Source organism: Chrysemys picta, chromosome 2 (genome assembly GCF_011386835.1).
Source record: "Chrysemys picta bellii isolate R12L10 chromosome 2, ASM1138683v2, whole genome shotgun sequence".
Lineage (NCBI taxonomy): Eukaryota > Metazoa > Chordata > Testudines > Emydidae > Chrysemys > Chrysemys picta.
Window position 1 is genome coordinate 225,990,662 of NC_088792.1, and position 12,759 is coordinate 226,003,420.

The 12,759-nt window shown below is 38.2% G+C and overlaps 1 protein-coding gene across 5 annotated transcripts in view; it reads right to left on the minus strand.

Annotated features, from left to right (window-relative positions):
• The window catches only part of NSMAF (neutral sphingomyelinase activation associated factor), a 61,809-nt gene that overhangs the window by 38,120 nt on the left and 10,930 nt on the right, over window positions 1–12,759 (minus strand). For 4 of the 5 annotated variants that reach the window (XR_010598881.1, XR_010598882.1, XR_010598883.1 and 1 more), the window contains exons 2-6: window positions 9,871–9,960; window positions 9,687–9,765; window positions 9,528–9,595; window positions 9,403–9,439; window positions 2,989–3,039 (exon numbers count right to left, since the gene is read on the minus strand). Coding sequence is in view for 1 of the 5 variants with exons in the window: in XM_065585603.1 (XP_065441675.1) it covers window positions 2,989–3,039; window positions 9,403–9,439; window positions 9,528–9,595; window positions 9,687–9,765; window positions 9,871–9,960 (325 nt within the window). In the remaining 4 variants the exon portion in view is untranslated. Of the gene's footprint in view, window positions 1–2,988; window positions 3,040–5,527; window positions 5,691–9,402; window positions 9,440–9,527; window positions 9,596–9,686; window positions 9,766–9,870; window positions 9,961–12,759 lie in introns of those variants that run through there. The other variant, XM_024114107.3, reaches the window with a different exon arrangement.

Genomic DNA, 12,759 nt, shown 5'->3' on the forward strand with positions numbered 1-12,759 from the left:
TCAGATTCTTAAACCCTGGGTCAAGTGCTGTAGCTACCTTTAGAAATCTCACATTGCTACCTACTTTGTGTTTTGTGAAATCTATAGTGAAAGTGTTCTTAAGATGAACAACACGTGCTGGGTCATCAACTTAGACTGCTATAACATGAAATATATGGCAGAATGTGGGTAAAACAGAGCAGGAGACATACAGTTCTCCCCCACGTAGTTCAGTTACAAATTTAATTAACGCATTGTTTTTTTAAAATGACTGTTATCACCATGGAAGCCTGTCCTCTGGAATGGTGGCCAAAGCATGAAGAGGTATACGAATGTTTAGTATATCTGGCATGTCAATACCTTGCAATGCTGGCAGCATTATCTCCCGTAAATATAAACAAACTTGTTTGTGTGAGCGATTGGCTGAACAAGAAGTAGGACTGAGTGGACTTGTAGGCTCTAAAGTTTTACATTGTTTTCTTTTTGAGTGCAGTTATGTAACAAAAAAATTCTACATTTGTTTCAGTTGCACTTTCATGATAAAGAGATTGCACTACAGTATTTGTATGAGGTGAATTGAAAAATACTATTTCTTTTGTTTATCATTTTTGCAGTGTAAATATTTAATAAAAATATAAAGTGAGCACTGTACACTTTGTATTCTGTGTTGTAATTGAAATCAATATATTTGAAAATGTAGAAAAACATCAAAAAATATTTAATGAAATTTCAATTGGTATTCTATTGTTTAACAGTGCAATTAAAACTGTGATTAATCGTGATTAATTTTTGAGTTAACTACGATTAATCGACAGCCCTAGTTAGAAGCAAAAGCTTTTAAATGCTTGTACACCCAAAACAGAGGGTCAACATATTTATTTGTAACTTTAGAACCAGTACATGCTTATCTAGTTTTTATTGTAGGATATGTTTAGTGCTACTGTATACCTTTTAGACAAAAGTTTCTAATCTACAACATTTTAGCAGATCAGGCTATGCAGGTTAATTGCAGTACAGGTCTCTGAATGAGGAAGGAGAATATGTACAATGGAAAAATACTGAACATTAAAAACAAGGTTCAATTTTATCTATCTACATTTTAGGTCTGCACTCTATTGTATCACTGCAAGGAGATCACAGAATCTTCTGACAACCCTGACATATGGTATAAAAGTATATCAAATAAACTCCTGTGATTTTTTAAATAGATAACCTAATGAGGCAAGATGAATACTAAGAGGAATTTGGTGACACTGGGATATAGGTAGATGCAATGAAAGATTTATTTTGCAGAAGAGCCGCTTTTCAGTGTCGTGGGTTATTTAGAGCCAACATAGGCAAAAGGGATCTTAGAAAAAGTCCATCTCCCCAGTCACATGGAAAGATAACAAAAACTACTCAGGATATTCTGATTTGCTGGAGAGTGTGACTACATAGGTGCTAACTGGAGAGGATCAGTGGAGTTTCAAAACACACATACCTAAACTTAGCACCAGAGCAAAGTACTCAGATGAGCATCTGGAATTAGTAATCATTCAGGGGGAAGATCGGTTTGGCAACAGCAGAACAAGTGAGCCCTTGAAGCTATGGAAGAAACACTAGGTTTCTTGTTTTAACATGCAGCAATACAGCTGCATCCCTTTATGGTGTTAGTTATGATTCCCTACCACTCACATAAATAAGGATTAGTTAGGAACAGAAATGACAAGAAAAAAAAATTCCGCTCCAGTACCTAAAGATAATTGACACGAACTGGACCAAAAAAGTTCCTCCCAACTAGTTAGCCTCCAGTAAGTTTGAATTCTGGAGCAAGGACTCAATCTTTTCCCGTCAAGCTCAATCCAGCTGGATTTGTTATTGTCCAGGACTGTAACATGGCATAGCAGGGCCCCCTTTACTCCTGCCTCTGCTCTGTTCCAAAACCACTGAGACCTTCTGGCTCAGCAATCACCGGTGCAGTTTATTTACAGTGTGTAATCCCACCGCCTTCTCACCAGCTAAAGCTTGGAGGTTTCAGCCTTAAGGGCTTCTCAATTTCTGCAACCGGGGGGGGGAGTGGGGAACTACCCCTCTCCTGCCACTCTCTGGCTTCCCCCTTTCTGTCTGCCCCACCTTGGCTTCCTTCCTCTGCAGACCCAGGCTAACTGGGCTGGCAGATGTTTCCCCTTTGTCAATCAGGCACAGGTTTCTCTAGGGAGCTCCAATCTACCTCCCTTAATCGGCATGACAGAGAGCTGGCTCAGCAGTCCCAGCCCAGCACCCTGTCACAGGGACCTTTTCCTGTCAATAAGGTTTTATTGTCTGTACTGCCAACATACTGCTGGTGAATAACGGGAAAAGCAGTGCAACAAGGTTTTTACTGTTTCCCCCTAACTTTCAAGAGTGCTTATGCTTTATGAATAGAGATCTAGTTAATAAACAGTACACAGAAAACCTAAAAAAGTTGTGAAGGGAGCAAGAGAGCATTCCCAAGACATGTTGCTGTTCATTATAGAAATAGGAGTTTGTGGGCTGTGTTATCCTTGAAATCTTGCTCTTATTTAAAGGAAGATAGAATATTTGGGGCAATTTAAACAATTCTTGTGCCTGTTCACTCTTTTCCAGTAACTTCTGGGTAAGAACGAAGTTTGTTGGTATTTGAGCGCTTATGTTCTTTCACAGCAAATTTATAAAAACTGGTTTCTTTGCACTGCATTTTCTTTCTTCATTTGCCTTTCCTTGATCTAGTTTAACCTAGCAATTGAAAAGCTTTTAAATGCATACAAAGTTTGTTTCAATATCAAGTCATGGCAGCCTTAGACCTTTGACAACACATTATGCATTCATTAAGGCAAATACCCAGACTATGTTTATTATACAATACACAGAAGTACTTATTATAAGTACTTTGCATTTCTTTCCATAAAACTCAGATGGCAATTAAATAATCAAGCTTGCTCTTTCAGGAACAAGAGCATAGTTCATATAAAATCCTTAGATGGTTAAACATAATGAAAAATGTCTACTTACTCTTTCAGTTTTATAGGGTGCAATAATGTTTTGTTCTTTAATGAGAAAAGCCTGAAAAAGGATAAAAGATCATTTAGCCAGAATACACTTGGACAATAAATTCTCTATGAAATATATAGTTTGGTGACAATATGTGGATAAAGTGTGTGCACTCATGATGTGTATGTGGAGGTCTGCGCAGGGAGGAAGCAAGAGGGGAGTGACAGTGACAAAGAGGTCAGAAATAGAAATTGCCAGGAATGGCCCATCTGGTACCCTGTTGCCAAAAGTGGCCAGTACCAGATGCTTCAGAGTAAGGTGCAAGAAACCGAGATGTGGGCAATTATGGAACTACCTTTTTGTAAGGAAAATTTCTTCATTTAGAAATTCATAAAACATCATTCATAAAACTCTTCATTTAGAAGTTGGTTATGCCCTAAAGCATGAGGACTTGTATCCATTCTTAAACTTGGCAGCTTTTGCTTTGTTTTCTAATCCTATATAATTAGGCTTGGCAGAATGCAATTTTTGTATATATAATTTTGATGGATAATATCAATGTTTATTTTTAAGCTTTTTATTAGTTAAATTTTTACAGTTGCAGGAAATTATGTGGGGATCAGACAATAATTATTTAGTGATGGTAGATGTTGAGATTCAAAGATTCAAAAAGTTAAAGATTTATGACTGTTAAAATAACTTGTCAACATTACTGTTTTACTAAGCTATGTAAAAAGACCAAAGATAGAAACAAATATTAATAATAAAGTCAGTGATATTAAATGTTTTTAACTAAATTATGTTATGATGCCTTTCACTCAATTAGCTGTATCCCGAATTTAAGTTGTCATTAGCGCGGCATGTTCACTGGTGATACTGCTGAAGAAAGGCATTCAATAAATAAAATAAAATAAAATAAATAAATAAATAAATAAATAAATAAATAAAGGACTAAAACTGATGTAAGAACAGGTTTAACAAGTTGTAAGCACTTTCTGGTTTTAAAGACAGTAAACTACTGTTAAGCAAGATAGAAGCAGGATTGCACTCTTTTAGTTTGAGTGACTTCTGCTAGTGAGAGCTATCGCTTTTCAGCAATATGACCACCACCTACAAAAGGCACAAGTGTTCAACTCAACCAAGAAGCTTAATTTCTTAAACATCTTTTTTGATTTAGTGCATTTTTATTCTATTTGCTAAAAGAGTCCACAATATTTAGAGGATTAAATGCAATGTAAGGAAAGAGCACTGAAGTCTAACTATACTTATTGGAAGGCTGTTTGGTATACAGCCCTTTCCTAGAATTTGTTTTGCACTTAACTTTTCTAATGTTCTTCTTTGAATTAGTTTTAATATTTAAATCAAACTACTATTCCAGACCGTCTTCACTTTCAAGGCCCTTCATGGCCTGCCTCTCATTTACTCTCAAGATTCATAGATTCCAAGGCCAGAACGGTCCATTGAAAAGATGTCACCTCCAACTGGCCACCTGTTAAATTTTCAAAAAAGTACCTTTATGCTTTCTCTCATGCTGCCCTTCACGCTTGGGAGTAGTTCCCTGTAAACATCCAGAAAGCTACCTCACTATTCTCCTTTTCAGTGATACCTGCAAAAAACTTGACAATGGGTACTGGTGTGCTGAGAGCACTGCTGACTGTGCTGACCAATATTGATCATTGTTTCCTTGCACTCCCCCATCTACCTGTCTGTAGACATCTATTATCTCTTTGGGACAGGGGCTGTCTTTTTCTTCTGTCTTTGTACAACCAACATCTAACACAATGGGGTACTGGTCCATGACTAGAGCTCTTAGGTGCTCTGGTAATAATCAAACAAACTATGGCTATGAAAGCGCTGATCTAGCAACAAGCTCTGTGCAGGCACAGAGGTTTGCCCACATTTCAGGATCGGGGCCTTATATCTAAGATTTGCTTACATTGCAGTTAGCTTGTATTACTGCATGTTAAATGAATATTTTACAGTTTGGAGAACTCTCAAATAGATATCCCAAATTTAAATTAGCAAATAGAACATGAAGGTTGAAAGCATCTGCATTACCAAACAAGCATAACAGAAAAGACACTTTCAGGTTTTAACATATATTATTAATGCATCTTGTTATTCCTCAGAGATAACAAAAGCAGAAGTTACAGTATTTTTATACTGTTTTGATAATCTCCAATGATCTTCACATTACAGGTTTTATTTTGCAGCTATTATGGCATTAAATAGCTTTTCAGTTGCCCATTACTAGCAATCAAAACAAAAGGCTTCTTATTCAGTCATACACTGGCAATGAGCTTTGAGTTTACAGAGAAAGTAATCCTGTCTGTGAATATATTGTACACCTGTTCCATTATAATTCACGGTAACTACAACTTATTACAAAATGGATGTAATGAGGTCTAAGTCTTATATACTAAGAAAGGTTTCTCTGCACAGAGTCTGACAGACATCAGAAAGTGTCAATTATACACATTTTATACACGTTAAATTCCCTCCCTTTTATATAAAATGCTTTTTATATCACAGCTTTCAGCCAAGGATTTCCATACATTACCAGTATTATCGGCAGTGGTGCTGGAACGAAGAGTGCTCCTGCATCCTCTGGCTTGAAGTAGTAATAACAAACACCAAAGACCTGGTTTCCATCATCAGCACCCCCTTAGGAAAATTGTTCCAGCACACCTGATTACACTGGTCTACAATTTTTGAGAAGTCGTCTGCTTCAGAGATAAAATGTGCTATTTATTATGTATTTTGATGTGCTGAATTCAAATATGACAATTAAAACAACTGATTGGCTACTGTTTCTAAGATATTTAAGTTTTTACATTTTATGTCTATGTATATTGTGTAGATAAAGTTTTAATCATAAATTGTAAACCTAGGTCTTTTCATGTGTTTATGGTTGCTTTACATGATGATATTTCACCTGTCCTGTTTATGTAACACTTTTGCTGATTTTTAAAGGGTTATATAAATACAATTTATTATGAAACAAAGGCAAAAAACTATTATGTACATAGTTTAGTCCTATTCAGTGTCTACTCGGTGCTTCTTGGCTTGTCTCTTGTATTCATTAAATGGAGCATCTCTTGTCACTGTCCAGCAATAGTCTGCAAGCATTGATGGGCTCCATTTGCCCCGATAGCGTTTCTCCATCGTTGCAATGTCCTGGTGAAATCGCTCGCCATGCTCGTCGCTCACTGCTCCGTAGTTCGGTGGAAAAAAATCTAGATGAGAGTGCAAAAAAATGTGTGTCTTTAGTGACATGTTGCAACCAAGGCTTTTGTATGCCTTGAGGAGGTTTTCCACCAACAACCTGTAGTTGTCTGCCTTGTTGTTTCCGAGAAAATTTATTGCCACTAACTGGAAGGCTTTCCATGCCATCTTTTCCTTGCCACGCAGTGCATGGTCAAATGCATCATCTCGAAGAAGTTAACGAATCTGAGGACCAACAAAGACACCTTCCTTTATCTTAGCTTCATTTAACCTTGGAAATTTTCCACGGAGGTACTTGAAAGCTGCTTGTGTTTTGTCAATGGCCTTGACAAAGTTCTTTATCAGACCCAGCTTGATGTGTAAGGGGGGTAACAAAATCTTCCTTGATTCAACAAGTGGTGGATACTGAACACTTTTCCTCCCAGGCTCCAGTGACTGTCGGAGTGGACAATCTTTCTTAATGTAGTGGGAATCTCTTGCACGATTATCCCATTCGCAGAGAAAACAGCAATACTTTGTGTATCCAGTCTGCAGACCAAGCAAGAGAGCAACAACCTTCAAATCGCCACAAAGCTGCCACTGGTCATAGTTTATGCACCTCAAAAGTTGTTTCATGTTGTCATAGGTTTCCTTCATATGGACTGCATGACCAACTGGAATTGATGGCAAAACATTGCCATTATGCAGTAAAACAGCTTTAAGACTCGTCTTCAATGAATCAATGAACAGTCTCCACTCATCTGGATCGTGAACGATGTTAGGGCTGCAATCACACCATCGATGTTGTTGCAGACTACAAGATCACCTTCCATGAAGAAGAATGGGACAAGATCCTTTTGACGCTCACGGAACATGGAAACCCTAACATCACCTGCCAGGAGATTCCACTGCTGTAGTCTGGAGCCCAACAGCTCTGCCTTACTCTTGGGTAGTTCCAAATCCCTGACAAGGTCATTCAGTTCACCTTGTGTTATGAGGTGTGGTTCAGAGGAGGAGGATGGGAGAAAATGTGGGTCCAGTGACATTGATGGTTCAGGACCAGAAGTTTCATCCTCTTCCTCGTCTGACTCAAGTGAGAATGATTCTGGTGCATCAGGAACCGGCAGTCCTTCTCCGTGGGGTAATGGGCGTATAGCTGATGGAATGTTTGGATAATGCACAGTCCACTTTTTCTTCTTTGACACACCTTTCCCAACTGGAGGCACCATGCAGAAGTAACAATTGCTGGTATGAGTTGTTGGCGCTCTCCAAATCATTGGCACTGCAAAAGGCATAGATTTCCTTTTCCTGTTCAACCACTGGCCAAGATTTGTTGCACAAGTGTTGCAGCATATGTGTGGGGCCCACCTCTTGTCCTGATCTCCAATTTTGCAGCCAAAATAAAGGCGATAGGCTTTCTTAACCATAGTGGTCATACTGCGCTTTTATGATGCAAAAGTCACTTCACCACAAACATAGCAGAAGTTATCTGCACTGTTCACACAAGTACGAGGCATCTCTGCTCACTTTGGCTAAACAGAAATGTGTCCCTTTGCAAAATCAAACACTGGCAAATAAGAGAGCACGACACTGTATGATTTCTAGAGCTGATATAGGGCAATTTGTTCAGCAGAGTGATGTCATGGATGATACAATCATAACAAAGCTTACTTCTAGGAATAACATGATGCAATTCATATCATGTATGACCCAATACCAGCTTCAGATTGCATTATTCATTGTTTTGCCTAAAAAGCAAGTACTGTCCAAACCCAGTCATAGATTTAGTCATAGATCCAGTCAAAGATATATTTTAGTCATTTCTGGTTTAAATTGAGATCCCTCCCCTTTATAACTCACTTATCCTCCGCCATTCCCAAGTCAAGGGTCGTATATACTGACCCAATAGCATATCTTGAAAACTAGAGCCAAACAACAATTTTAAGCATCATTTTCGTTCTCAGTGACCCAGAATTAGTAAAGTTTGACTACATTTATTTCAGAAGCATTTTGGCTGTAGAGCAGTGTTATAGGAAGGAGATGGTAGCACCTAACTACCTCATATTTAGTTTGCCGAACACTTTCTATTATAAAAGATGTTTTTGAGATACTGCAAGAGGAATCCTCCTTGGACTACAGATTGGGCTAATGTGTTTTGTTCTTCACAACTTTAACAGGAGAGTGTGGGGACGAAAAGGAAAAGAACATAGCTCCACTCTTAGGGACCTGACTGAGTTTGCAGGACTGGTTGTTAGAAAGGCATCTTTATATTTGTAAACAGAGGACATTTTATATAGAAGTTGTTGCCATGGACCCATAATGCCATTTTCACAGCAGCTCTACACTGAAAATAGAATAACTAACTGTACTGGGTATAACTACATCAGTATAACTAGTACAACTTTCCCATGTAGACAGTCTAGTGACCTGCCCAAATTAATTTTCAACTGTAGCAATTTGTTCTTTATTAGGGCAAAAACAAGATTACAAGTGTGAAATCTACCAGTGGACCAAAATGAAAATGGGTTGAATTTTTTTCTCAAAAGATTTCATGAAAAGTGTGTCCATTTTTTGTTGAAGTCTTTCTAATTTTGAAATCTTTAGATCCGCTCCATTTTTTTAAATGAAGCTTAGAGTGTTGAACATTATTTGCAAATTTGAATTAACTATATCCAAGACATTCCATGCTCTAACATTACTTCCATACTTCATGTTCAGTTACTGAAAATTTTAAATGCACACACAGTAGAGTCCAATCTTTGAACTGAGTTTTCCACTTGAATCTTTGAAAAGACAGATGTAAGCAAGCCATGATGGTAGTGGAGAGTCAGAAAAACTGCAAGAGATATAGAAAGACCAAAACAAGAAGTATCAAAGTTGAAATACACCTCCCTTGGTTTTTAATGATAAAAGTGATCCTCCTGTATCCATTCATTTCTGAAAATATTATCTTTACTAGGCAATTTGCAATTGAGCTTGGAGGTAAATTTATCGTATCTGACTTACCATCTATTCAAGAGATACCCTCAACATGTCAACGTCAACTAAGTTTGAGTTGAACATTTCTTTTTTTCTGTATTTACTTATTTATGAAAGATGCTAAGAACGGTAATGTGGCATATTATTTTCTAGTTCATTGTGTCCAATATTGTTTTTTGAAAATGCTTAAAGAAATCCTAGAAAAAACTTTTCTTAGTTATGAACCATGAATTTGTTATATGTTTTTCTTACCTGATTGGATACAACAGAAATCACTCCAGGTGTATACCTATAATGTAGATAAGGTACTTGAAATACAAGTATTCCACTTATTAAAAACAAAAATAGAAGTATCTAAACATCTTAAATTCACATACCAGGTGAAAGGATTATTTGCTTCATTATCTTCTGGTGCTTCTATACTAATACAGTCTCGCAATGGGATCTGCAGCAAGTTATAGAAATATGTATTTCTTTAAACATACATTTTAAAAAGAAACTAAGTTACTACCAAATGATCAGACTGGACAATTTACCTTAATAATGGGCTGGATTTTCTCATCTGGTTCAAAAATAATTGATTTTGAGCAGATTTTTAGTGAACCTCTGATTTTCCTAAAAAGAAAAGGAAAAAGAAAAAAAAAAGATTTGCATAACCAAATTGAGATCCAATAGCGGAATGACTCCAGTATAATTTTCAAAACACAAATGGTTTTCTACCTTTCATCTCTGCAGTCTGTGTTTATAATATGATTAGCCGTATGCTGTTCAAAATAATATTCCTCCAGATTAAGAAGGAGCAGCGAAAACCTACAAATAAAAAAAACGAGAGGGAAATGTTTTCGTTTTTTTAAGAAACTTTTCTCTTCGTGCAGGGATCAGACTCTGCATTGTTCTTATTAAAATATACTGTCAAATGGGTAGGAGTAACACAATTAAAGACATGTTGGAGGCGGGCTTTCCTAAAAAATACAATTGTGTTTTAGGCATTTCTGAAGTGTTAAACACCATAAAAGAGATCTTTTATGCTCTGTTACTATGCTGGTCAAAAAAACAATCTTGATTACCTGGATGAACCCAGCAGGACCACAAAGGCCAGTATGGCTCAACCTGATCAAGGTAAACCATGGAACAAGTATCACCTAGCACAGTTCACAGAAGCTGAACTCACACCAGTTTAAACGGAAACAGGAAGCAATCAATTATTTCAAAATAAGTAAGGCTTCTCTCTACCATATAGCCTTGAATCATTTGATATTATCTATGCCACCATCACTTAGATTTACATGTTATTGAAAATATAAGGAAAACATTATGTATATGCATAATCTTTTCAGTTATTATAATAATAAACATTTTTTAAAACTGCACTGCCAAGATTGTTTGGGCAATCTGTGAATAACCACAACAATTAATCCTTCTGAAAGGCCTTGCTTTCTGTATTAGAAATAAAAGGGTGATGTTTCCCCCCCACTTTCAGTCAAAATTTGTTTCAGCCCTTCTTAATTCCATTATTTGGTATGAGTGAAAACTAGTGTCTGGCCCTTACCTTTAGGGTCTTTGTGAAATTAGAGACTAACATATGCCCAAATAAATTTGTTAGTCTCTAAAGTGCCACAAGGACTCCTCGTTGTTTTTGCTGATACAGATTAACACGGCTACCCCTCTGAAACCTGTGAAGTTAGAGAGAACCGTGGATGACTAAGAATTCTCTTAACACCAAAAAGTGGTCAGCTTTCTGGAAGTATGTAAATCGACAGTTGCTATCAGAAATTTGCCATGTGTAAGACACTTACCTAATTAACACTAATTGTTAACAATATTAAATAGCTCAGCACTATAACCAGCTGATTCAAAGCCCATTGAAGCCAATGGAAATTTGACTTCAATGTTGTTGGGCTCAAGCCCTAAGTGACCCACACCTAAAACTTCACTTTAAGTGCATCACAGGAAGCACTTGTGTAATATATTCCTGAGGGAATTCTGCACCAAAAAATTAAAAATTCTGCACACAATATTTTAAATTCTGCAAATTGTATTTGTCAAAATAAAACTATATAATATACCAGTTTCAATTATTTTGGTAATTTATTCCAAAATACCCGTCAGCAAATGTGTCTGTAATAATACAGACACAGACAAAAATTCTCCCAGGAGTAGAGAGTTAAAGAAGCCCCTATGACAGCCCATTTCCTGTTTCTCTGCCCCCTCCCAGTCAGAGCCCAGCCGGAGGCCAGACACACTCAGCCCCTCCCCACCAGAGCCCAGCCATGCCCATCCCCCACCCAGTCACTCACACCCCCTATCCCCAAGAGGCCAGCTGTGGGTCTGCCCCCCCTAGCCCAGACACTCACATCCCCTACTCCCCAGAGGCCAGCTATGGCTCCTCCCCCTGGCCTAGACACTCACACTTCCTCTCCCCCAGAGCCCAACTGCGGGCACCCCAGCCCTGATGCTCACACCCTCTACTCCCCAGAGCCCAGGGATCCAGAGGGAGAAACAACTGATGCTGGGTCCCACGCTTACATAGAGTTTCCTGTGTGGCGCCACCCCCTCCTGCCTTGAGCTCATGCTGGGAACTGCAGTGGCTGGGAACCCTCAAGTTCCCTCCTCTTCCCCCTCCTCCTGGCCATATCTATTTGTGAGCTGGGCTCTGCTAGGTCCAGCGGCCCCTAGTGGCGACCAACATCTCTGCATCACATTTCTGTGGAGGGAAAGGGGAAATTTTGCATGCACGCTAATTTTCTGCAAAATTCTGCATTGTGCAATGTCGCAGAATTCCCCCAGGAGTATGTAATATAATCAAATTATGTTGCCTCTCTGTAAGTCAAGACAACACACTTGTCATAGATATGGCCACAAGTTGTAGAACCACTATGCAGTTTAATTGCTCAGAAATACATTGATAGCAACACATCATAATGAGTATCTGATAAATTATTACTTCTTTGAGGATCATTCAATATTTTATCTTAAGTGTGGGATTGGAATGAAAAATAGTAGACTGCTTTAAAAAGGCAAAACTACCCTTAAAACAGAAGACAAAGGAAAAGGACATCTTTGTTGGTTAAACAAGAGGGGCCAGCTTTCAAAAGAGCACAAAGGATAACTCTACACAATGTTTTGGGGCTACTAGCAGGAGTGAGCCTCCCAGAGTGGGTCAAGAGACTCGGGTTATCAGGGCTCACACTAGCACTCTAAACACAGCTGTAGAGACATTGCTTTGAAGTTGAGGCTCGAGCTGGAGCTCAGGCTATGAAGCCTAGGAAAGGGGAAGGGCTTCATATATTGGACTTGAGCATTTAAAATCTAGTCAGCTAAAAGGAGCTTCTGGTACTATATCTGCCTGAGCCACCCTGCCGACTTTTGGGGCCTTGGGGCTGTATTTTAAGAGAGAGCAGGACAACTAGGATACATAGGATTACCATCTACTGTTTCTGAAACCAATGTGAAAATATTAATTAAGATAATTATTTATTATTTGTATTACAGCAGTAGAAGGCCAGAGCAAAGAGAAATTCATTTTAAAATGGAAACCACAAGAGAATACCACAAGAGTACAGTTTCCCTTTTTTGACACTATCAACACAATGTGCCAACTCAAACCCT